Source organism: Oryctolagus cuniculus, chromosome 13, assembly GCF_964237555.1.
Source record: "Oryctolagus cuniculus chromosome 13, mOryCun1.1, whole genome shotgun sequence".
Lineage (NCBI taxonomy): Eukaryota > Metazoa > Chordata > Mammalia > Lagomorpha > Leporidae > Oryctolagus > Oryctolagus cuniculus.
Genome location: NC_091444.1, coordinates 36,910,030 through 36,935,658, shown reverse-complemented (window position 1 = coordinate 36,935,658; position 25,629 = coordinate 36,910,030). Strand labels below are relative to the sequence as shown.

Sequence of the window (25,629 nt, the reverse complement as noted above, 5' to 3'; positions counted from 1 at the left end):
CCTGTTCCAATAATTATACACTCAGGCTCTCACAATATCTGATGAGATGCTGCTGGCTGATTTTTCCCTGCTAATTTTCCATTGACTCTTTACCTTCAACAGTAAGATATCTGTATTTTTTATGACAAAAGGAAAACTGAGACATAAATGTCAAGAAATACCCTCAGGTCCTGCGTGGAATGAGAGAATGTATTCATTCTTCCATAGCCCAGATGGTGACTGCCCATTTCTGAGAAGGCTATGGTGGCTCTGAATTCACTGGCTGAAGGGAGTCCAAGTGTTTCTCCTCCCACCCGCGGCTTCTGACCTCTGAGCAAGCAGCCTGGTGGAAGCCACACAGTCACCAGTGAGTCATGGATGGCGCATTTTGTTTTAAAAACAGCACCCATCCTGGTAGGATTCTGAGCAGGACAAATTGGAAAGCAGGGATTTGTTGACAGTTTGTGTTCCAAATGCTGTTTGGGGCTTTCGTTACCCAGAGCATTGTGAGTGCAGACTTAGCTGGATGGAGGCTCACTGTTCTCTTGAGCACCTCCTGGCAGAGGCTGTTTCTGGTGGGAGTGGGAGAGCCAGTAGGGCGCCCCCATGGATGTCCGTCTGAACAAGTAGCACTGAATTCCATCTGTATCCGAAAGGGATCTGACCAGGAAGGAGGTTACAGAGTGAACAGAGCCATGGAGGTGCTGAAAGGAGAGTGTGTTCAGGTAGTAATGTCCCCATTTGGGTTTGGAGCTGTGTGAGTTTGGAACTCCAGTGTTCTTCATCTGCTTTTCCAAGAAATATGTGTCATGGGCCTGTTATGTGTAAGGTACATGTTCAAGTAAAACCTGTTCTTAGACACTAACGTTGGAACTCAACGCTGAGTGTGGAGAGTACCCCTGAAGCAGTGTAGATGTGACAGAAGCAACCCAGACTTCCTGTACTTCCTGATGAAATCGTCCCAAACAGCACCCTTACTGCCTCCTTGTTCTCACTGGGCCACACTCCCTCTGCTGTGGTCTGATTGTGTTCCCCCAAATCTGTATGTTCAAAGTAATTGCTAATGCATTAAGAGGTGGGGGCCCTAGGAGGAGCTCCTCCATCGTCAGCGGGATTGGCCCCTGATAAAAGGGATGTAGGAAGTGGTGTGTGTTCTTTGCCTCACTTCTACCAGGGGAAGACAGCGTTTGCCCCTTCAGCCATGTGAGCACTCGGCAACAAGGTGCCGCCAGGGGAGGACCTTCTGGCATCCTCATCTTGAACCCCCAGCCTCCAGAACCTGAGAAACACATTCCCATTACCCATCAATTACCCGGTGTGGTGGTGGTCTAGCGGCATGAACCACGGCACCTTCATTCTCGTTCACCATCTCTCCTCTCCTTGCAGCATTCATGAAACTCTCTTCCTGCCGCTCCAAACACACCTTTCTAGGTCACAGGACCACACAGTACACCGTGCCTCTTGTCATGTGCCCCTCCGTCTTCCCAGCCCTGCACCCGTGTTCTCGGGGTGTCCTTCAGCCCTGGCTGGGACCAGGTAGTGTGTGGTCTCCTCACAGTGACTGGATTGCTTGGCCTGTGAGGAAACAATAAAACGTATGCCTTTCCTGGCCTCGCCACCGCTACGCCGCAGGGATTCTTTGTACTTTAATGACTCGACCCCTCTGCCACTGATGCCTTTGCACCTTTTGCCTAAGCAGCCATGTGCCCCAACATCTCAGCTTGTGCCAGCTTTGTGTTTAGCTGGAATGGAGCAGTTAGGGACGCCTCCCACTGCTTTCATGAGGGACACGGCTCAGAATCTACCTCCGAGAACTTGGGGACGAGGGGGGGCAGGAAGGAAGAAAAAATGGGGTGGGGTGAGGTGGGGGAGGAAGAGAGGGAGGGAACGGGGCAGAGCAGGGAAGCCAGCCTGAGCAAACAGCAGCTGAGTGTTCCCAAGGCCGAAATGCCGAGGAAGCCTGGTTCTCATCTGAGGGGTGGTCGGAGTTGCTGGCCCCCCAGGCTCTCTTCTGACATCTCCCTCTGCCTCGTGATCCTGATGGGCCAGGTGGGCTTGCTGCAGGGACACCCCCAGTGCCTGGATTATGGACCCCCTTTCCGGCCGTCCCGGCACCTGGAGTTTTGCTCCGACTATGAGTCCTTCGGCTGCTGTGACCAGCGAAAGGACCGCCGTGTTGCTGCCCGGTACCAGGACATCATGGACTACTTTGATCTGAGGGGCCACGAGCTGTGTGGAGGTTACATTAAAGACATCCTGTGCCAGGTAGGCCTGGGAACAGCCCTGAGGAGAGGGGAGGGAGCCCTTGGGAGGGTTCCTGCCAGCCCCAGAGGTTTGAGGTGCCAGGCTGCAGAGGGAGGGTCCTGAGGCACTCAACCCTTGAGAAGCTCACCTGCCCAGTGCCTCACCTTAGGGCCACGGACTCTGGATGGACGCTTAAGGGAGAGTATGCTGAATTAGGTTTCCGCGGGCTCCCCAAAACTCTTCCTCTGAAGCTCTTCCTGGGCCCCAGAAGAAGGAAAGAGGGTCTTCCTTGTGGTGCTGGGAGAGCCTGGCACAGCTCCCACCTGTGCCTGTATGGTGGAGTGCATGATGGAGGGAGTGGCCTTGTCTGTCTAGGTCCAGTCTTCCCTGCCCTGGACGATTTGTGCTTGGGGATTTCTGGAGTGTGGATGGCTGTGGCAGGGGCTGGGGGCTCTCCCTGGGGTCCTGTCTGCCCAGCATTACAGACCAAGCCTGAGGGAACTTCAAGCCGTGCAGTGGCTGTGACTCAGAATTTCTGCTTCTTTGGGCTCTCCTGTAGCCAAAAACCACATCCCTGGGAGGCATCGCCTGAGCTGGGCTCAGCCTGAAAACTGACAGCTGCAGGCTGCACAGCAACTCTGTGGGAAGACAACATTTAGCCGTGTAGGGGAGAGGTTGGCCTTGGAGAGCTGGTGGAAGAAGTTGTGGCTGGGAGGATTGCTCCAGTGCTGAGACAGAAGTCCAGGCAGACTTCTGATCCGAGCTCCTCAGGGCACCTCCGAGTGACCGCCTGGCCACCCGCTGCTTGTCTGTTCATGCCTCCTCTTGCCACTCGGCTGGAGGATGCTGGTCACCCCCACCGCCTGTGCCAGGGACACAGAGTAACTGAGCTTCTCAGAGCCCAGAGGGGAAATCACAGCCAAGCTTGGCCCAGAAGCCTGCCACCTGGGTGGCACAGCCCCGGGCGCACTCTCTCACCTCAATTTCCAGCCCTCAGCAGTTTTCTGGAGAATTAACCCCGTGGGCAGAGGCCGGGCTTTTGTGATCAGCGCTCAGCCCTGTTTATTTCGGAGATATTAGAATGTTCTCTTATTTCAGGTACTTGTGGAATTAGAACAACTTCAGCCAAATAACCCTCCCTGTGTTCCTTTGTTAAAATCTGCAAGGAACCCTCTCTTCCCTTGCTGGTGTGCTCCCGGCAGGGATTCTGCAGGCAGTGATAATGACCCCTGTTTGCTGAGGATTCAGGCATTTTAAATGACTCCTCCAAAGCCAGAGAGTACTGGGGCACAGATCTAGATGCTTAGACTCTTGTGCCCTTTTGGCCCATTTACCAAATGGTTTTCTGAGCTCTGACAAGAGTAAGCTCGGTCAGCCAGGCACTGAGGAAACACTCTGCCTGGGTCTTTGTTTTCTTATCCTGAAAGCAGAAACTTTGCTTACTAAGCTGAGTGGAAGCAAACTTGAAAACTTCCAAAGGCTGCATAAAAGCATGCTGGAGGTTCTACTTCTGCCAGCCCCCTTCTGTTCCCTGGTACGTCATCCTTATTTCTGGCTCCCCTCTCTTCTTGTTTCTGCTCCCCAAGAATGAACAGAGTCAGGTGACATCAAGAGCTGGTTGTGGCCAGCGCCACGGCTCAGTAGGCTAATCCTCTGCCTTGCGGCGCTGGCACACTGGGTTCTAGTCCCGGTCGGGGCGCCGGATTCTGTCCTGGTTGCCCCTCTTCCAGGCCAGCTCTCTGCTGTAGCCCGGGAGTGCAGTGGAGTACGGCCCAAATACTTGGGCGCTGCACCCCATGGGAGACCAGGAGAAGTACCTGGTTCCTGCCATCGGATCAGCGTGGTGCGCCTGCCGCAGCGTGCTGGCCGCGGCGACCATTGGAGGGTGAACCAACAGCAAAAAGGAAGACCTTTCTCTCTGTCTCTCTCTCTCACTGTCCACTCTGCCTGTCAAAAAAAAAAAAAAAAAAAAAAAAAAAGAGCTGGTCGTATTGGTTCTTGTCAGCAGCTCAGCTGAGTGTCCTCACCTGAAACAGAGCCCAGGGACAGGCACTGTGAGTCTCTGGACTCCTTCTCTACCCAGCAACCAAGAGCTTGCTCTGCAGTCCACAGCTGGGAAATAAGAGAGAGCAGGGAGCTCCAATGCACGTGGAAAGTGTTGCTGGTCTCTTGGGGTGATAAGAGAACAGTGAGACAGCTCTGCACAGGCTGGCTGGCACAGAAGAGACAGCCCTTAGTGATCACAAGGGGGCTCTTGGGCCAGTGGACCCTGTTGTATTCCTCTGCCCCAACTGTACTCCTTAGACCTGCCTTTCTTTCCAAATCCCAGTTGCATCTGTCTTTCATTGAGTTGAAAGTTGGTTGTCTGTTCCCAGTATGCTATTTTACCCCTAAACAATCTGACAATCTAGGGATATGTCAGAAGCAGATACTCCCTCGGGCACAGTCTTCTTTGCGTAAACAGTAGGTATATTGCCCTGTAGCCACAATTAAAATACGTATGTAGAGCTCCCAGCCTGGTGCTGTGTGTGTGTTAAACACTTAAATGTTTCTAATAAGATGTTTCTAATAAGATGTGAAGAAATGACTAAACACCGAGGCTCTGGGAGTGACATACTGAATGTCTATTTTGATCATTTTAATCATAAAATATTCCCAACAAACAGAAATATGAACAAAATCAAGCCACTGAAATAATCAACATGGTATCTGTAACACCCAGATTTAACAAACATGAAATTTCTACCAAATTGCTTGAGAATCTTGTAAGGAAACAAAATCTTGCAGCTATGGCATTTATAAGAAAGAGAATGATTGAAGTATTTGGTTCTGTCTTCTTTTAAATCTATACATCCTTTAATAAAACTTAAGTGTTTTAAAGAACTAAGCTGAAAGGCTAGCATTAGTGCCGTGAATATGAGAGGTACATTAATATCATTTTCCCCCTTCTGCCTTCCAGGGGCATTGCCTGGGTAGACAATTTGGGTCACAGAGAAGTGATTTACGGGTGGCTGGTAGCAAAAACTCCAGAATCCTGATTATTTTTTCCCCCAAATTGTTTTTCTTCTGCTTCCTCAAACTCACATGGAGCTTCCTTTCCTTTCCAGGAGTGCTCGCCCTACGCTGCTCACCTCTACGACGCTGAGAACCCGCACACGCCCCTGCGGAACCTTCCTGGTCTCTGCTCTGACTACTGCTCTGCATTCCACTCCAACTGCCACTCCGCCATCTCCCTGCTGACCAATGACCGTGGTCTCCAGGATGCCCAAGCGAAGGACAGTGCCCGCTTCTGCCACCTCCTCAACCTTCCTGACGAGGACTACTGCTTCCCAAACGTCCTGAGGAATGACCATCTCAACCGCCAGCTGGGCGTGGTGGCCGAGGACCCTGAGGGCTGCCTGCAGCTCTGCCTCGCTGAGGTGGCCAACGGGCTGAGGAACCCTGTCTCCATGGTCCACGCAGGGGACGGCTCCCATCGCTTCTTTGTTGCCGAGCAGGTGGGAGTGGTGTGGGTCTATCTCCCTGATGGCAGTCGCCTGGAGCAACCCTTCCTGGACCTCAAGAGCGTTGTGTTGACCACTCCATGGATTGGGGACGAAAGGGGCTTTTTGGGTTTGGCTTTTCATCCCAAATTCCGCCGCAACCGCAAATTCTATATTTACTATTCATTTCTGGGCAAAAAGAAGGTTGAAAAGATCCGGATTAGTGAGATGAAGGTTTCTCCAGCTGATCCCAACAAAGCTGACCCAAAATCAGAGAGGTGAGTCATGCATACAAGAATGCAGTTCTGGTCTTGTGTGCCCATTTAATGCCAGTCAGTCTTTGGAGATGATACAGAGCAAACCCTACTGGTTTTAGAGCAGTCTAAAGTTGAAAATGGTGAGAAAGGGATTGCTGTGTGTGTTTTTTGTTTCTTTTTTAAAGATTTATTTATTTGAAAGTCAGAGTTACACAGAGAGATGAGAGGCAGAGATAGAGAGGTCTTCCGTCCGATGGTTCACTCTCCAGATGGCTGCAATGGTTGGAGCTGCACTGATCCGAAGCCAGGAGCCAGGAGCTTCTTCTGGGTCTCCCACACGGGTGCAGGGGCCCAAGGTCTTAGGCCATCCTCTACTGCTTTCCCAGGCCATAGCAGAGAGCTGGATTGGAAGAGGAGCAGCTGGGACTAGAACCAGCGCCCACATGGGATGCCAGCACTTCAGGCCAGGGCATTAACCCACTGCGCCACAGTGCCGGCTCCAGCTTTTTGTTTCTAAGATTTATTATTTTATTTGAAAGGCAGAGATACAGAGGCAGAGAGAGAGAGGCTTTCCATCTGCTGGTTTACTCCCCAGATGGCCACAGTGGTCAAACTGAGCTGATCAAAAGGCAGGAGCCAGAACCTTCTTTTGGGTCTCCCACATGGGTGCAGGGGCCCAAGGACTTGGGCCATCTTCTGCTACTTTCCCAGGCCATAGCAGAGAGCTGGATCGGAAGTGGAGCAGCTGGGACTCCAACCGGTGCCCATATGGGATGTCAGCACCGCAGGTAGCGGCTTTACCCACTACTCCACAGTGCTGGCCTCGGGATCATTGTTGATTAGAAAACACAGCCCGTGAGTTGAGGGGCTTTGAGGGGCAGCGCCATGACTTACCCTGATGAGAGTCAAGCTTGTTTGCTTGTACAGAGGGTAAGCAAGTGTCAAGAACCTTAAGAGTTTCGGAAATGATCATAGATAGTATCAATATATTAAATAAAATAGCAGTCTGGTTATTTTATGTCCATTAGACCCTAGAACATGGGATTTCTTATTTTATATTTACTTATTCATTTTTATTTATTTGAAAAGCAGAGTTATAGAGGAGGAGAGACGAGTTGTGGGGAGAGAGTGAAAGAGCTGGTGATGGAGAGATACCTTCCATCCACTGGTTCACTCCGCAAATGGCCACAGCAGCTGGGGCTGGGCTGGGCCAAAGCCAGGAGCTTCTTCCGGGTCTCCCAAAAGGGTGCAGGAACCAAGCACTTGGGTTGTCTTCTTCTGCTTTCCCAGGCACGTTAGCAGGGAGCTGGATTGGAAGTGGAGCAGCTGGGTCTCTATCTTGTGCCCCTATGAGATGCTGGCATCGGAGGTGGAGGCTTAACCTGCTGCGCCACAGCACTGGCCCCCAGAACATGAGATTTCTCACCCTCACAGGGAGCTGTGGCATAAGGCCATGATCAGATGACAATTCCGTTCAATTTGGCCTCAAACTCATGCTCTTTCCACTCCTTCTGCCTGTTTTCCTTCTTCTCTTTCATGCCTTATCTTTTTTAACTATTATAGTTAGGTTGGAGGACTGGAAAGAAAAATGAACAGGTAGAATAAGTCCTGATAAGTTGCTCAGAGGAAGAGATTGAGAGTTCTGGTTGAGCAAAGAGTCATGGCATGATTGCTGCCAAGGCTGTGTCTTAGCCTGTGAGGTCAAGGTATGGAAGAAAAATGACCCATAAGGGAGTCATACCAGGAAACCAGGGGCATTTCAGAGCCTGCAACTGTGTGCTTCATGATCCTTGGAAACTCTGTAGCAGGTCTTGACTGCCTTGGCAGATCCTGTGGGCTTGGGCCAGGGTTTCTGGGGGATATCAACAGGATGCAGCTTTATTCAGCCTGTGTCAAAGCCTAAGGGTATAGTTTCTTTTTCTTCTTCTTCTTCTTTTTTTAAAGTTTTATTTTATTTATTTGAAAGGCAGAGTTACAGAGAGAGAGAGAGAGCCAGAGAGAGAGAGAGAGAGAGGTCTTCCATCAGTTGGTTCACTCCCCACATGATTGCAACAGCCAGAGCTGAGCTGATTTGAAGCCAGGAGCCAGGAGCTTCTTCCAGGTCTCCCATGTGGGTGCAGGGGCCCAAGGACTTTGGCCCATCTTCTGCTGCTTTCCCAGGCCATAGCAGAGAGCTAAATCGGAAGTGGAGCAGCCGGGACTCAAACTGGCGCCTATATGGGATGCCGGCCCTGTGGGCTGGGGCTTTAACCCACTGTGCTACAGTGCTGGCTCCTCTTTGTCTCTTCTAGGGTCATCTTGGAGATAGAAGAACCGGCCTCAAATCACAATGGTGGACAAATTCTTTTTGGCGTGGATGGCTATATGTACATATTCACTGGGGACGGAGGGCAGGCCGGGGATCCCTTTGGCAAGTTTGGAAATGCTCAGAACAAGTAAGCTGGGTGCAGACTGGGCCCTGATCCTTTAGAGTGAGCCTGTGTCCCTTAAGAGTGAGCCCTTGGTTTTGGCTGAGACAGAGGCAAACCCAAATCACTTACTGCAACATGTATTCTCTTCCATTGAGGCAAGTAGGAAGACTATTTGGCTTTCTGACCTATAAATTTTAGACTTTGTGTACTTAGTAGTTAAAATTCTGGAGACGTACTGTAACCCTCAAAGTGCTATGTAGGGAAAGATTCAGAATCTTAACTGCAAGTTAGCAGGACATTATGTACCACACCAATCATCCAACTGAATTAAACTCAACAATATTGAGCACTGTGTTCCAGGCACTGTGCTAGGCCCTGGAGACTCATGAGAAGTTAATGAGACGTAATGTGTGTTGGGTGATTGCTATACCTCAAGCACTCTAAGTGTTTTGTGTGCATTTGAGAACATCATTCTAACAACCTTCAAGGGCAAGAATTTTCATTTATTTTGTTAGGTAGTGTTTCACCAGCATCAGGAACAGTGCCTGGGCCTAGGTATTCACTCCGCAAATATGTATGGAGTGAGTGAATCCTATGAAGTGTAGGTATTATGATACCTATTTTACAGATGAGAAAATGCAGATATATACACAGTCAGTAAGTGGCACACCCAAAATTCCAACTCAGTCTGGCACCAGAGCCCAATGATGCCGTACTGCCCAGAGAGAGATCATGTGGTTTTTCTGCCCTCTGTACCCAGTAAGCACTTGGCTTCCATTATTCCTGGCAATAAAAACATTAAGGTTGATAATAACACTAAGCTAACATTTGTCCAATACCTACTGTGATTCAGCAACTCTACTGGGTGTTGTACACAGGACAGTTCATTGGACATTGCAAGGTAGTGCTGTTTTCCCCACTTTACAAATGTGAAAACTCAGTCAAGAGACCATAGTCATTGGCAGAGCCTCTCAAAAACCCTTCTTTCCACTAAGTGCATTGTTAGACAAGGAAGAATGCAGCCAGCTTCTGGTAAAAATTCGTAGTAGTAGACCAGTTGGAGATAAACCATCTTCATCCAAAAAATTTTGTAAAGATTTATTTTATTTATTTGAAAAGTAGAGTTACAGAGAGAGAAAGAGAGTGAGAGAAAGAGATATCTTCCATTTGTTGCTGGTTTACTCCCATGACAGCTGGTGCTGGGCCAGGCCAAAGCCAGGAGCCTGGAACTCCATCCATCTGGCACTCTCATGTGGGTGCAGAGGCCCAGGCACTTGGGCCATTTTCTGCTGCTTTCCCAGGAGCATCAGCAGGGAGCTGGATCTGAAGTAGGGGGACTGGGACTTGAGCTGGCAGTCATATGGGATGCCAGAGTTGCGGGTTGTGCATAACCAGGTGTTCCACAATGCCAGCCCCCCCAAAAATAACAAATTGTAGCCACAACTTGCTCAGGGTTCTGTGAACCAGGATCCCACCAAACTTTCCTAGTAGTTCTGGTGTCAAAATTGGGTAAATTTTAGCCTCTTGGGTATCTTTAAAAGAAAAGCGTGAGTCGTGGCTCCTCCATGCGACTCTCAGTGGCCTTGTGGTATTGACAGTCATCGGCCTGCTGGGTGGTCTCCTCCAGTGCGCTTGCTCACTTGTGCGTGTCTCTGGCCTTCTGTCTTTCAGAAGCTCACTGCTGGGAAAAGTGTTAAGGATCAATGTGAATGGGGCAGGCTCCGATGGCAGGCAGTACCGAATCCCCTGGGACAATCCATTTGTTTCTGAGCCAGGAGCTCATCCCGCCATCTATGCCTATGGGGTCAGAAACATGTGGCGCTGTGCCGTGGACCGCGGGGACCCCATCACGCGCCGGGGCCGAGGCCGGATCTTCTGTGGGGATGTGGGCCAGAACAAGTTTGAAGAAGTTGACCTCATTATTAAAGGAGGGAACTATGGCTGGAGGGCCAAGGAGGGGTTTGAGTGTTATGACAGAAAACTTTGTCACAATGCCTCTTTGGGTAAGTAGGGGGTTCTCTGGGTGATTTCTTGAATGACAGGGGTGGGTTGGACGTGGAGGTTGGGGAATACAACCTTCGGAGATTTAAATAGTGCCTTGGTTGTGTCCTGTGGGATAGCACTTCTCTGAGTGCCCCTCCAGCCACTGGCACCAGAGACACTTTGGCAGTACCTGCTGCAAAATAGATTCCTGATGCTAACCAATCAGTTGTTTTCCTATTGTTTTATCTCTCTGACCTGCCTTACAGGGCAGTTAGCTTCTAAATGACCAATGTTCGTTTTGTTTCATTTTGCTTCTTTAAGCCCTTCTCTCTGTCTATAAAATCAACTCCCTTTGCTTGGACCACAGGAACACTTATTCTATTCTGTGGAATGGAGTGTTTGATTCTTGAATAGAAAATAAAGCTAATTAAGATTATTTTAAAAAATGTAGATTCCTAGGTTCTACCTTAGGCCTAATGAATCTAAATCTTGAGTAGGTTGGGGAAATGGCATTGACCTAAGAATTTATATTCTAAATAAGTCATTCACGTGATTTTTAGGCACGTTATTTTGAGAGTAACCAGCACAGCAAAATTAGTGAGATACTTATTTCCCAATTGGGACGGCCCACTGAAATGATATCTTCCATACAGTCAACTGAAAGTACAATGCCTAAGCATCAACAATCCAGGTGTGCTTTAGAAACTCCGCCTGACTTGCGATCCCGGTATTCTGACGCCATCACCATTGCTTGGTTGTTTCTGTCCTCTAAGTTACAAAGCAGCCTTACAGATCCTCACAGTACTTTCCATCTCCTTAAACCTGAGTATCTGCCCTATAAACCTTGGGGGAAAACCTGGATGTGTGGGTTCCTAGCTCATTACCAGGTAGATGGAGGGACTCTTTGGCCTTGGAAACCATCAGATCATAAGCTCACACACGTTGTGGCTGGTCTGTTGAGAAAAATAAATACAATTCGCTTGCCTGCCCGTCCTGGCGATCAATAGATAAAGTGTTCTTCACTGAACCGACCAGCTGCATCACAAAGCCCCTTTCTTCCTCTTCAGAGCTCCCCATTTTCAGCCCTGACCCTTTTTCCTTATTCCTGGACAGATGACATTCTGCCAATCTATGCCTATGGCCACGCTGTGGGGAAGTCGGTCACTGGAGGCTATGTCTACCGTGGATGCGAGTCCCCTAATCTGAATGGCCTCTACATCTTTGGGGACTTCATGAGTGGGTAAGGAAGGACTGCTCCCTTGGTTATTTGATTTTTTTATTGAGTATAACTTACGTATGATGAAATGCAAGCTCTTAAGAGCTCAGTTGGCTAAAGTTTTACAGATGTATATAGTTGTAGCACCACCAACCATGTCAAGACTCAAAACGTATCTGTCTCCCTTGAAGATTCTTTCTTGCTTAGTACCTGTCAGAACCATCTCGTTCTCTCACTCTGTACAGGCACATGCACATAATAGTCAGAGATAACCACTCTCCCCAAAGTGGTATCTACTCTTTTGGGGCTTCTTGCATTCAGTGATGTCTGTGAGATTCATCACTTTCAATGAATATTTCAGTAGTTTGTCTCCTTTATTGCTTTGCAGTGTTCAGGTTTATGAATATACTATAATTTATTCATCTGTTCTTTGGCTGATGGATACTTTTGTCATTTATAGTTTTGGAATATCGTGAATAAAATTGCCACAGTGTTTATAGTTTTCAATGTACAGTCTTGTACATAGAAGTATTTGATGCTATGATAAATGTTATTTTGTTAAATTTTAATTTCTGATTGCTAATTGATATAATGTATAATTGATGTAATATAGAGGGTTTTTTATGTATCTGGCAACCTTGCTCCACTCCTTTCTAGTTCTAGTAGCTTTTTCACATGTTCTATCGGATTTTCTGTGTGACTGATCATTGTATCTGTGACAATAGATACTTTTTGTTTTCCCAAATTGGGTTTCTTTACTGGCTTATTGTTTCAGCTTCAGTACAATGTCAGCTAGAAGTGGAAGAAAGCATTCATTTTTTTTTTTAAGATTTATTTATTTATTTGAAAGAGTTACAGAGAGAGAGAAGGAGAGGCAGAGAGGTCTTCCATCTGCTGGTTCACTCCCCAGTTGGCTGCAACTGCTGGAGCTATGCCAATCTGAATCCAGGAGCCAGGAGCTGCTTCTGGGTTTCCCACACGGGTCCGGGGCCCCAAGGACTTGGACCGTCTTCTATTGCTTTCCCAGGCCATAGCAGAGAGCTGGATTGAAAGTGAAGCAGCCGGGACTCGAACCAGCACCCATATGGGATGCTGACACTGCAGGCAGCGGCTTTACCCGCTATGCCACAGAGCTGGCCCCCATTTTTTGTTTTAAAGCCAATAATTGTGTCAGCTGTAGGTATTTTTTACATGTTCTTTGTTAGGCTGTGGCGTTTCCTACTATCTAGTTGGCTGATATATAAATTTATATATATATTATATATATATATATGATATATATATATGATATATAAATTTCATATATTTCAAGATGGTGAATGTTGTCAGAAGTTTCATTGAACCTATTGAGAGAATCATGCAAATTTTCATTGTTAGTCTGTTAATTCGGTGAATTTTTTTGATTGATTTTGTAATTGTCAAAGCCACCTTACATTCTTGGGATAAGTGCCACTTGATCATGATATATTATCATTTTCATATATATATATATTTTTTTTAAAATATTTATTTATTTGAAAGAGTTTCAGGGAGGATGGGACAAAGAGAGAGAGAGAGAGAGAGAGACCTGTTCCATCTACTGGTTCACTTCCTTAATAGCCTCAATGGCCAGGGTTGGACCAGGCTGAAACCAGGAACCAGAATCTTCTTCCAGGTCTCCCACATGGTTGGCAGGGCCCCACGGACTGGAGCCATCCTCCGCTGTTTTCCCAGGTACATTAGCAGAGAGCTCCGTCAGCGATAGAGCTGCTGAGAATTGAACAGGAGCCCACGTGGGATGCTAGCACTGTAGGAGGCCGTGTAACCCCTGCACCCCAGCGCTGGCCCCAGGATGTTTATATTTTCATGCTGCCTTTCTTGGTTACAGAGATGGGGTGGAGTTACTCATCTCTCAGTTCTTTTATCATCACTGATGCGCTCTCTGGTAGTTCATTGTTCTTTGTTTTCCCGCAAGGCCCGCCCCCTACATTTCACCTGGTAGGTGAGAGGTGTGTACATCAGGTTCACTTAGGTTTGGGATCCCTGTTTCCACACAACTTCGATTCTGATGAACACTCAAGTTTACTCAGCCTCCTTTCCTTTTCTCTGTAAACCTGCTTTTAGTTCAGCTGGATGACAGAGGGATGTGAAGCATCTGCCTGCTGTTATGTAGACGTAATAATAACAACTTGGGTCAGGCACACTGGTGAGATCTTAATGTATATTACTATTATTATTTTTAACTTTCACATTTACCATTGTACAGATGAGCAAACCAAGGCTAAGAGATGTTGAGCAAGTAACCAAAGGTCACAGAACTCAGAAGAATAAGATGAGTCCTTTATAATAGTATAACCTTTACAGGGCACAAAACTATTTGGTTTTTAAAGATTTATTTATTCATTTGAATGTCAGAGTTAAAGAAAGGGGGAGAGAGATCTGTCAGTTAGTTCACTCCCCAAATGGCCTCAATGGCCCGGGCTGGGCCAGATTGAAGCCAGGAGCAAGGAGCTTCTTCTGGGTCTCCCACATGGGTGCAGGGGCCTAAACACTCGGGCCATCTGCTGCTGCTTTCCCAGGCCATAGCAGAGAACTGAATCAAAAGTGGAGAGGCTGGGATTCCAACCGGTATCTCATAGTCACAGGCAGCAGCTCTAGCCCCCTACCAAAGTCCTTTTTTTTTTTTTTTTTTTTTTTTTCACAAGTAGAGTTAGACAGTGAGAGAGAGAAAGGTCTTCCTTTTTCTATTTGTTCAACCCCCAAGTGGCTGCTATGGCCGGCGCACCACGCCGATTCGAAGCCAGGAGCCAGGTGCCTCCTCCTGGTCTCCCATGCGGGTGCAGGGCCCAAGGACCTAGGCCATCCTCCACTGCACTCCCGGGCCACAACAGAGAGCTGGACTGGAAGAGGGGCAACGGGACAGAATCCGGTGCCCTGACCAGGACTAGAACCCGGTGTGCCGGTGCCGCAGGCGGAGGATTAGCCTAGTGAGCTGCGGCGCCGGCCCAAAGTCCTTTTTTTAAAGATTTATTTTTATTTACTTAAAGGAGTTACAGAGAGAGGGAAAGACACACACACACACACACACACACACACACAAAGAGAGAGAGGGAGGGACAGGGAGAAAGAGAATCTTCTATCTGTTGGTTCACTCCCCAAAATGGCTGTAACAGTCAGGGCTAGGCCAGACTGAAGCCAGGAACCCAGAGCTGCTTCTCTTCCTGGTCTCCGATGTGGGCGCAGGGACCCAAGCACTTGGGCCATCTTGCACTGCTTTCTCAGGTGCATTAGCAGGGAGCTGGATCGGAAGTAGAGCAGCTGGAACTTGAACTGATGCTCATAAGGGATGCCTGTATTGCAGATGGCGGCTTTACCCACTAGGCCGCACCACCAGCCCCATAACCTCTTTCATAATAGAAAATGTGCTTTCCCGTCTAAGGCAAGTGGGTAACTGAAGTATCTCTCAAGCAACTTTGTGTTTTGGGGGCCATTAGTTATTGATCTCTGGGAGCGCCAGTCCTTGTACTCAAGGATTCCTTGATTCTAGATGAAAAAATATACTGCAGAGTGGAAATACGGATTTCTAAAATATAAGGTTTTATTTTTCATGTAGTCGACTTATGGCTTTGCAGGAAGATAGGAGAACCGAAAAATGGAAGAAGCGGGACGTTTGCTTGGGCAACACCATGACCTGTGCTTTCCCAGGGCTGATCAGCAACTACAGCAAGTTCATCATCTCCTTTGCCGAAGATGAAGCAGGTAACCAGCATGCAGGGTCCTTGGGTCTCCGCTTCGCTGGAGCGTGGTCCCAGGCATTGGTGAATATTTCTCACTGTTGCAGTGTTTACACAGTAACTCTCACTTCTGCCATTAGCACCGTCATTAGTCATCTTTTAGTATGTACTGGATTCTCTTCTGAGCACTTTACATTTTCCACATTATTTGGTAATCACAGCTGCCCTGTGATGTCCTCCTTATGCTTATTTCACCAACGAGGAAATAGACTGAATATGCCAGCTGGCTCCTTCTGGGTTGAAGTGCACACTGTGTTTGAGGGGCAAATCAAGGTCCACACTTTCATCTTTGCGCTCGTCTGTTTTTCTAAACGATTTATTTATTTATTTGAAAGTCAGAGGTACAGACAGGGAGAGACACAGAGAGATCTTCCATGTGCTGGTTCACTCCCCAAATGGCTGCAATGGCCAGCGCTGAGCTAAGCCAAAGCCAGGAGCCAGGAGCTTCATCTGGGACTCCTACATGGGTGCAGGAACCCAAGCACTTGGGCCATCTTCTGCTGCTTTCCCAGACGCATTAGCAGGGAGCTGGATTGCAAGTGGAGCAGCCAGGACATGAACCAGCGAGCAAATGGGATGCTGGCATTGCAGGTGGTAGCTTAACCCCATAAGCCACAGTGCTGGCCCCTGTCTTGTCTCTCCTGATAATGAAGGAGCTTGCAGTGCTCTTGTGCTTTTATTCTAACCACAGCTACAGGAAGTGGGACAGGGCCAAAGTGGGCCGAGTGGGTTTATCCTGCTGGTGTTGCTGGGGAGAGGAGACCACTCAGGATCAACTCACTGCTTGGGCTAGGGTCAGTCCAGGTCTTCTATATGCGTGGCAGGGACCCAGTTACTTCAGCCATCATATGCTTCCTCCTGGGTTATACATTAGTAGCAAACTGGATTGGCAGCTGAGTTGCTGGAACTTGGAGCCCAGGTGCTCTGCTATGAGATGCAAGTGTCCCTAGTGGCATTTTAAAAAAAGATTTATTTATTTTATTTTGAAAGAGTTACAGAGAGGGGCGGGGGTGACAGAGAGGTCTTCCATCTGCTGGTTTATTCCTCATATGGCTGCAATGGCCAGCACTAGGCCAAACCGAAGCCAGGAGCCAGGAGCGTCTTCCAGGTCACCCACATGGGTAGCAGGGGCTCAGACATTTGTGCCATCTTGTGCTGCTATTCCCTGGCCATTAGCAGGGAGCTGGATCAGAAGCGGAGCACCTGGGGCACAAACCAGTGCCCATATGGGATGCTGGTGTTGCAGGCAGTGGCCACTATGCCAGAACACCAGCCCCCAAAGCGGCATCTTAACTGCTGCACCAAATATCTTCTCCAAGAAACTCTTTTTTGAGAAATCTGAGAAAACAGTAGACTAGGTAAGAGTTTACTCAATAGTCAGACTAGGCGTTTACTAAGGATATCAATGAAGCAAAGCATATAGGCATGTGTAGGAGAGAGAGAAAAACACTCTGCTCTAGCAAATTTCCAGATACTTTGCAATCAGAGAACTGACTTTAAAAAAATTTGTTTTCATTTTATTTAAATGGGGTGGGGAAGAGGGGAGAAGATAATCTCCCATCTGCTGTTTTACTCCCCAAATGTTTGCAACAGCCAGGGCTCTAAGCCAGGTGCCCAGAAGTCAGTCTAGGTCTCCCACATGGTGGCAAGGACTCAACTACTTGAGCCATCATCTGCTGCTTCCCAGGGTGCACGTTAGCAGGAAGCTGGATTGGAAGCTGAGAAGCTGAGACTTCGGTCAGGCTGTCCGATCGATGTGGGATGCGCACATCTCAAGGGGCGTCTTAACCACTGTGATTTTTTTGCTTATCTTTACATAAATCATGTTTCATTTTGAAAGATGAAATTTTCAAATTTTAAATAAATCCAGTATTTGGCAGTGGATCCAGCCATGCTGAAATGTAAAAACGAGAGTAAAGTGGCCTCCCAGGTCTCTCAGTTTCCATAGGTGGAAACCAGAGCCTTGAAGAGTTCCCAGATGCTTGATGCTCTCTGCTCTGAGATGTGGGGTGGCTGGCTGCACAGGACCTTTGCTGGAGAAGGTTGTGAAGAGATCCAGGCAGCCCCAGGACCCGCTCCCCTCAGCGAGCCTATGAATAGAGGTTTGAGATGAACATGTTATAGGAGCAGATGGTATTTTGGAAAATTCAAGCATTTTTAATCGAAAAAAGTTGATATGAGTTCCAACGGGAAGTCCAAGAGGGAAAAAAAAAATAAGAGTAGAGCAACCACAGGCCGGGAGTCTGATGCTCAGTGTAGAGGGGGTGATGTGAAAGCTCCCGCCATGGTGGGGCCTCTCCCCTGCTGGACTCCCCCAGAAGGTGGACCCCTAGGGGCTGGCCTGCCCTGAGACACTGGTGCCATCTTCTGTGACATGTGTCACTTCAAGTCCAGACCACAGAAATCCTGGCTTTGGTGGTTTGGTTGTTGCTCCTGGAGATGTGTTGCAGGAGGGAACAGGCAGTCTTTGAAAAGCAGTCAGTACATCTGCCGGAAAAAACGAAGTGTTCTTGGCTGAGTTTTAGGAAGTGGATTGGCCAAGGTGTTCCGAAGTCAGACGTTGCTCAAGGGCAGCCCTACAGCCAGTGAGGCTGTTCCCGAGGCAAGTTGATTTCTTCCGGAGGTGCTGCCTTCTGTGTTTTTGTACAAACATCCGTATTTTCTGCTCTTGGCATAGTCTTTTCCACTTAGAGACATTTTTAGATTTGAGTGTTATTTCATTCTTTTATTATCACTCACTGGCTTTAGGTAAGTTACTTTTCAGTTGAGCCAGAATTCTTCCTTCCTGAGTTTTAGTTTATATATAGCTGGTATCAATAAAGAATTGCTGAGTGAATGGCAGGTGTGGAGTTGATTGACAGGATTTCTGAATGTCAGTCACTGGGGCACGTTCCTAAGAGGGTTGGCCAAAGTAATGATGCTTGCAGTGAATTCACACTGCATGCATGGTGTTTTGCATGGCATATTGTAGTTTTTTTCCTCCCAAAAGAGTTAAGAGTATCAGTTGGGCATTATGTTTGAATTCAACTAAAGCATGGTTTCCCCCTAAAAATACAATGGGACACCTATGGCATTTTAAAGAGGTATAATTCACACAAACTGTAGTCAGATGTGGGAAATATACATCAAGATAGGGCTTTCCATTCTTCATTGAGACCAGGAAGGCCTCTGCGTGGTTTGGAGGGTCCTCTGGCTGAGGGAGACCCATGTATTTAAGGATCCTTGGTCGATGCCTCCTGTGTCCAGTGGTAGAATCACTTGTCTTGTTGCCTGGGATTTCCAACCAAGCAGGGCAGATGGATTCTAATTGTGTGTCTTAACTCCTCAGACCCCTTCCTAAGGGAAGATCACAAGTGTAACTCATCAGTCCACAAAACCCTAGCTCATTTGGCAGCTGCCACCTCGTTTAAAGGGCTCTGAAAAGCCCATTGCACCTCACGCTCTGCATAAGGCAAACCACTGTTCTCCATGCATTCAAGGAAGAAGGCAGTTGTTGACACAGCTCCAGCGCTGTGTGAAGGCTCTAGAATTTTCAGATCTGCAACTTAGCAAATATTTTCTTCCAAACAATTGTGAAAGAGCATGTAAAGCACACAACAGCAATTAAATTTAATTCACCAAGCTGACAATGCTGTTCGAAGACAGCACCAACAAGGACCAGGATTACTGAACCTTTCAAGAATCATTGGAGGCCGGCGCCGTGGCTCACTAGGCTAATCCTCCGCCTAGCGGCGCCGGCACACCGGGTTCTAGTCCTGGTCGGGGCGCCGGATTCTGTCCCGGTTGCCCCTCTTCCAGGCCAGCTCTCTGCTGTGGCCAGGGAGTGCAGTGGAGGATGGCCCAGGTGCTTGGGCCCTGCACCCCATGGGAGACCAGGAAAAGCACCTGGCTCCTGGCTCCTGCCATCGGATCAGCGCGGTACGCCGGCCGCGGCGGCCATTGGAGGGTGAACCAACGGCAAGGGAAGACCTTTCTCTCTGTCTCTCTCTCTCACTGTCCACTCTGCCTGTCAAAAAAAAAAAAAAAAAAAAAAAAAAAGAATCATTGGAGACATTTGATCCCATTTTACAAATGAATAAATATCTGAGGGTTATGCAGATTAAGAGGTTGCCCAAGATAACACAGCTGGTAAGTGGCGTTATCAGAACTCAAATCTAGGCTTATTTGAAACCCAGACAGCCTGAGACTGGGGCTCCTGGCCTTACACTAGACCATCCCTCATAGAGAAGCAGGAAGCAAGGCAGAACTACTGCAAGGAAGGGACAGTGTTTTCTGAAGTCCAAATGGGAAAAATACAGGAAGAAGCCGGCTGTTTCCAGAAGTGATCCAGGAGAGAGTGTGTAGCGATGCTTTCTGTGGGCACAGAGGAGGCTGGGAGCGGAGAGGTCACAGGAAGTAAGGAGCCCCAGGCTGAGTGAAGGAGGAAAAGTGGGAGGGAGGCTGAGGGGAAACTAGCGCACAGGCGGGCGGAGTGCAGGACCTAAGGAACAGGCCTCCGCCCATCCACCCGCTGTGGGTCTCCACGGGTTCGCGGTCACAGGGAATCCTCATCGTATGCCAAAGCTGGGGAAGGAAGTGGACATTCATCGAGGGGAGGCTTCCAAGAGCAGAGCTGATATGGGAGAAGCATTTTTGGTTCCAAACAAACATGTGACTCTGCTGGGCCACACTCTGAGCCAGTCTGGGGCTTTGGAGATGGTCTTGGGGAGCTCACGGTCCACCGAAGGCCTGGCTGTCAGCCAGGACCCAGGGTTCCATTCGGGGGCTCCCTGCATCTGAGGGCCGCAGCCTCATTTTGGCTGTTTTCTTTGCATGCAGCTCTGCTCAGCCCTCCCTGGCATGCAGGTAAGTGTTTGCTTACTCCTCTTTCCTCAGGGGAGCTGTATTTCCTGGCCACCTCGTACCCGAGTGCCTACGCGCCCTATGGATCTATTTACAGATTCGTTGACCCCTCAAGGTGAGATGTGGTGTCATGTTCAGCTGAGCTGCATTTCTGTCAGTCCCTATCTCGATGGCACATCATTCAGTCATGCCTCGGCTCCTGAGGGAATCACCAAAGCCTGCTGGAGGAGGAGGACTTTGTTCTTCCAAGAGCCATTCCTCCCCCCCCCCCTTCCTTCCTTCCTTCCTTCCTTGATTTACTCATTTGAAGGAGTTACACAGAGAGAGAAGGAGTGGCAGAGAGAGAGAGAGGTCTTCCATCCGCTGCTGCACTCCCCAATTGGCCGCAACAGGTGGAGCTGTGCCAATCTGAAGCCAGGAGCCAAGAGCTTCTTCTGGGTCTCCCATGCAGGTGCAGGGACCCAAGGACTTGGGCCATCTTATTCTGCTTTCCTAGACCATAGCAGAGAGCTGGATTGGAAGTGGAGCAGCCTGGACTGGAACCGATGCCCATATGGGATGGAGGCACTGCAGGCTGCAGCTTTACCCACTAGCCCACAGCACCAGCCCTCACAATGATCAACTTAAAAAGTAGCCTACTGTAGATTTGTTGAATTTCAAGTCCTGCCTGTGGTTGCCTTAGCAGGACCAGACCAGATGATTTTTAGGGCCTTGTTTTGCCCGTGGGCAGGAAGTTGCCCACCCCTGCCAATGCAGATGAAAAGTGGTTTCAATAAATGTGCGGAACAATGTGCTTATAAGGACTGGGGAATACGATCTGGAGCCTCAGGATGACCAGCCTAGACCTTTTTTTTTTTTTTTTTTTTTTTTAAAAGATTTATTTATTTATTTATTTGAAAGGCAGAGTTACAGAGAGGCAGAGAGAGAGAGAGAGGTCTTCCATCTGCCAGTTCACTCCTCAGATGGCCACAATGGCTGGAGCTGCACTAATACAAAGCCAGGAGACAGGAGCTTCTTCTGGATTTCCCATACAGGTGCAGGGGCCCAAGGACGTGGGCCATTTTCTATTGCTTTCCCAGGCCATAGCAGAGAGCTGGATTGGAAGTGGAGCAGCCGGGTCTCAAACTGGCACCCATATGGGATGCTGGCACTGCAGAAAGCAGCTTTGCCAGCTACATGTGGCTCCTACTTTTTAAAAAATATATGCTTCTGGAAGTTTCTGCCTGGAATCATCTGACAGCAGGTATACATCTCTGAACACCTGAGTAAGTATTGCTGCCCTGTCTCCTGGCTGGGCTGTCTCAGCCTCACCACCTGGCCTCTCTGGAGTATCCATGCACTCGATGGATGCCAAGCTGCTTACTTCTGCTTCCGGGCCCTCCTCTCTCAGGGGCTGACCATCCTCCAGCAGAGCAACCCAAGTCCAGGATGCAAGTTGCGGTTTGTGAGCTGCTGTGTGTGGTCTGCCCCTGGGAGGGTGGTACCATTTATCCAACCCTAGGAGTCTAGGCAGAGCTTGAACTTTGTTTCAGGATTGTTGTCCAAACCAAGAAAGTCTGCCTGTGAATGAACTCACTGACAGACCTGCAGAGGGAAACGTCCCTCTGAGCCTTAAGCTTCCTATAGCTGGGTTGGGGTCCAGTTGACATTAGGTAAATAGGTCCAAACGCTGACCAGGGCTCTGGGCTGCAGACTCAGGCCCAGCTCAGCTTCCATCTGGCCACAAGGCTCAGTTGGTGCACTGTTGGAAGTTCCTGGAAGACGCTCAGTCTTGGAGGCCGTGCTGGGCAGGCTCAGCTGATAGTGGAGCCCGATGCCTAGAGCTGTCTCCACTCCTGGCTTTGCCTCTGCATATCCCACACGGCCCCGGGGACGGAGCACAGCCAGGCACTTAGAGTGCTTCAGGTGGCTGACAACCCCTGCGTGGGGAATTCTGCCTGCTCTTCTAAATGGCTTCCGTGTGAAGCCATTCATCTTTCCTCTGACAGTTTCCTGACTGGTTTGGGGATAGCTGAGCGCCCCTCTTTCACACGAACAGCAGGAGAGGCAGCTGGAAAACCTGTACCACATGCACGACACCCTTGCTTCCATCACTTACTCACTCACCTTTCTAAGTTGCGTCCCTTGAGCTAGCACTGTCTCCCCCGGCACCGTGCTGAGTACTGTGTATATAATGCTCACTGTGGACCGAATCCCCACCATGCAGGTTTGACATCACAATCCATGCATAAGGACTCTGAAGTCCGACAGAGTCAAACGACTGACAAGGTAGAAGCAGTGAGAGGGTTCCCAGGCAGGAACTCGCTCTCTTGGTAGATCAGAGTCACATCAGCTGTAAGTGCATCAAATCACGCAGGTGCTTCAAAGCTTCTGTAGCAGTAAACCAGGTTCCACCCTGCTCGCTTACTCAGCCTGTGTTCGCACTAACACACGGTGCCCGTGTTCGGAGGGGCAGTTGGCTGGCGGATGGATCAATTCCTCCCGCCTCTCTTTTCCTCCTGTCGGTCCTTCAGAGGCAGCCCCTGGAGCCCGTTTTTGCATCTCAGCTTTGTCACTGATCTTAGGCCTGTTTCTCAGCCTTTGTGTGCCTCACTTTCCTGATGCAGAGTGGGGGTGACGGTAGTCTCTACTTCATAGGGAGGTAAACGATGATTCCCTGAGTTCATACTGAGAAGCATTTAGGGCAGGGTCTAAGCACCCTGTAAGGTTTGATAAATGAATACAGTTTCTTCTTTTCTTCCCCTGGGGTGTGGGAATGAGACTTAGAGTTGGAGAAGGCAGAGCGGACCGTGAGGCCTGGCGGGAAGTCCCAGCTCTACTCTGGCCAGCAGGAGTGCTTGCAGTCACCAGAGCGCCTAGTATCTCGAAAAAGCTATCCAGGGGACAAGCAGTTTAAGACTGAGTGTGCTGCTAGGCAGAGAGGCTGCTGCTGTTTTTTTTTTTTTTTTAATTTATTTTAAAGACAGAGTTATAGAAAGAGGTAGAGCCATAGAGAGAGAGGTCTTCCATTCTGCTGGTTCATACCCCAAATGACTGCAACGGCCGGAGCTGAGTTGATCCGAAGCCAGGAGCTTCTTCCAGGTCTCCCATGCGGGTGCAGGGGCCCAAGGACTTGGGCCATCTTCTACTGCTTTCCCAGGCCATAGCAGAGAGCTGGATGGGAAGAAGAGCAGCCAGGACTCGAACCGGTGCCCATATGGGATGCTGGCGCTGCAGGCTGGGGCTTTAACTCACTGCGCCACAGCGCCGCCCCCTGTTTTTTCTTTTTTAATATTTTATTTATTTATTTGAGAGGTAGAGTTACAGAGAGAGGGAGAGACACTGGTTCACTCCACAGATGGCTGCAATGGCCAGAGCTAAGCTAATCCGAAGCCAAGAGCCAGGAGCTTCTTCTGGGTCTCCCATGCAAGATGGGTACTATTATATTTTTTGCATTTCATAGATGCAGAAATTGAACAAGGTTTCCTTGCCCCTGGGCACTGGGGGTTGGACCCGGTTCTGTTACCATGCCCATGTTCCTAACCCCCACAGTCTCCCAGGGGTCTCAAGTGCCCGCCCTGTGATGTCCATGCCCTTTCTCCTCTTCGTCTGAGCTCATAGCAGATTTCCTACTATGCACCCCATGCCCATGGATGAGGGCTGCAAATGTGTGTCTCCTGGTGATCTGCGTTTCCTGATGGCATCTTCTGAGTCTTGTGACCTCACCCTTTCTGTATGCATTTTTCAGGCGTGCACCCCCGGGCAAGTGCAGATACAAACCCGTGCCTGTGAAGACCAAGAGTAAGCGGATCCCGTTCCGGCCACTTGCCAGTGAGTCTGTCTTTGGGTCTTCAACTCGGGGCTTAGCCTGCTCGGACCACAAGCAGTACCCTTAGCAAACTCACTCCAATCCCCAGCATGGAGGGGCTTAGCTTCCTCCTTAGGGGATAACGTTTAGATGAGGCTTGTTCCTTGTGGCTCAGTCTGTCTACGTCCCTCTGACTCCCAGAGTGAGTGGGAGGGACGCCTGCTTCTACCGGGACCTGTTGACCTCTAGTCATTCATTCATCTGTCCATTCATTCAGTTAATCATTCGTGCGTCATTCATTCAGTACTTACTTTGTGGCAGGCACTGGGCTACAAGCAGTGAACGCTGAGTTCTCTGATCTGTACAAGTCCAGGATCAGATAGGAAGTAGGGGTGGTGCAGGAAATAGATACATTGAGCCCTGAGGCTCTGCCTTAGAAGGATGGCCAGGGCACTGAGAGGGCCCCTAGGATGAGGGAGCCTTCCTCAGGGAGGGTGGGGAGTCAGGAGAGACGCAGAGGAAGACGCTAGCTGAAGGGAACCATGCCAGAGCCAGGTGTCTGGAGTGACCCTACCCAGAGAGCAGTGTATTTAAATAGGCGAAGGCCAGGTCAAGGAATTAAAAACACGTTAACCAGAAGCATTTATGTTAAAACCGTCATGCAGTTATGGGTGTCCCGGGTGGTGCTGCCCTTCTAGCTACTTTCCAGGACTTGTATCTCACAAAGCAAATGCTTGTTTCCCAGAGACAGTCTTGGACTTGCTAAAGGAGCAATCCGGGGGAGCTGCCAGAAGCGCATCCAACGTGACCTTAGCCTCCAGCGCAGACCGGACCTCGCCCAGGAAGCCGGCTCCTCCCACAGACAGCAAGACAAGGGTGCGAGGGCCTGGTAGAAAGAAGAAAGCCAGAGTGTGGTCCCCAGCCCCCCAGCGGCTGAGGAAGCAGAGCCTGACCGCCGCCCGCAGTGGCAGGATGAGGCCGTCTTCACGGCGGGGGCCGGCGGGGGGAGGCAGTTTCCCTTGACCTTTTGGTGACCGTGGCTGGTGGGGCCATGGCGGAGAGGAGAACTCCACCTTGCCTCATGGAAGCCACTGCTCAAACTGGACCCTAGAAATGTGGGAAGCTGGGGGTGGAGGCAGGGGCTTGTCCAAGGTCCCTCTGGTTGTCCTCTCTGGGAAATCTTGCTCCCTGCTGAACGACAAGTGTGCTTTGTCCGTTTCCAGTGCTTCTGCAGGCAGGCCGTGTCCCACGTTGCTAGTGTCCCTGGGTTACTACTACTGCGTCTACCCATCTAGAAACCTGCTTGGAGTTCCTTGGGATGCCTCCATGATGGCTTGTAAATGCCTGTGACCTGAAGGGATAGATCAACACTGGCTGCAGCTGACACCTGTCCTTTGAGCTCCTGGATGTTTGTCTGGTATTAGGAAGTTAGCCTGCCTCACAGAGCTTGCCTAGGAGCCAGACTTCTCTGTCCCACCTCATCCGGGGTCTAGGAGGAGGCCCGTGAGTGACAGCTGCTGTGGAAAACTCCTCTAAAATGATGTCCCCTTTGCCCCAGTCCAAAGCTCACCAAGCTAACTAGAACAGGCTCAATTTTGTATATCTAGCACCTACTATTTGGTCTTGGCAAATAGAATGATAAATTTAAATCTGTA

General features: G+C 49.3%; 1 protein-coding gene across 1 annotated transcript; it reads left to right on the top strand.

Moving 5' to 3' along the window:
• Window positions 1-1,865: 1,865 nt before the first annotated feature.
• On the top strand, window positions 1,866-25,629 carry HHIPL2 (HHIP like 2). Its single transcript, XM_002717388.5, has 9 exons — window positions 1,866-2,244; window positions 5,331-5,983; window positions 8,254-8,397; window positions 10,045-10,376; window positions 11,470-11,596; window positions 15,165-15,310; window positions 20,221-20,302; window positions 23,915-23,997; window positions 24,720-25,629. The coding sequence occupies exons 1-9, from the start codon at window positions 1,927-1,929 to the stop codon at window positions 24,995-24,997; spliced, it is 2,163 nt and encodes a 720-aa protein (XP_002717434.3). The 5' UTR covers window positions 1,866-1,926; the 3' UTR covers window positions 24,998-25,629.

What these genes read in the sequence shown, in the direction of transcription:
- HHIPL2 (XM_002717388.5), top strand. Translation starts at nt 1,927, where the DNA reads ATGCCGAGGAAGCCTGGTTCTCATCTGAGGGGTGGTCGGAGTTGCTGG. An exon ending in TTAAAGACATCCTGTGCCAG is followed by an intron (nt 2,245 to 5,330) that starts GTAGGCCTGGGA and finishes TTTCCTTTCCAG; the next exon opens with GAGTGCTCGCCCTACGCTGC. An exon ending in AGATTCGTTGACCCCTCAAG is followed by an intron (nt 20,303 to 23,914) that starts GTGAGATGTGGT and finishes TGCATTTTTCAG; the next exon opens with GCGTGCACCCCCGGGCAAGT.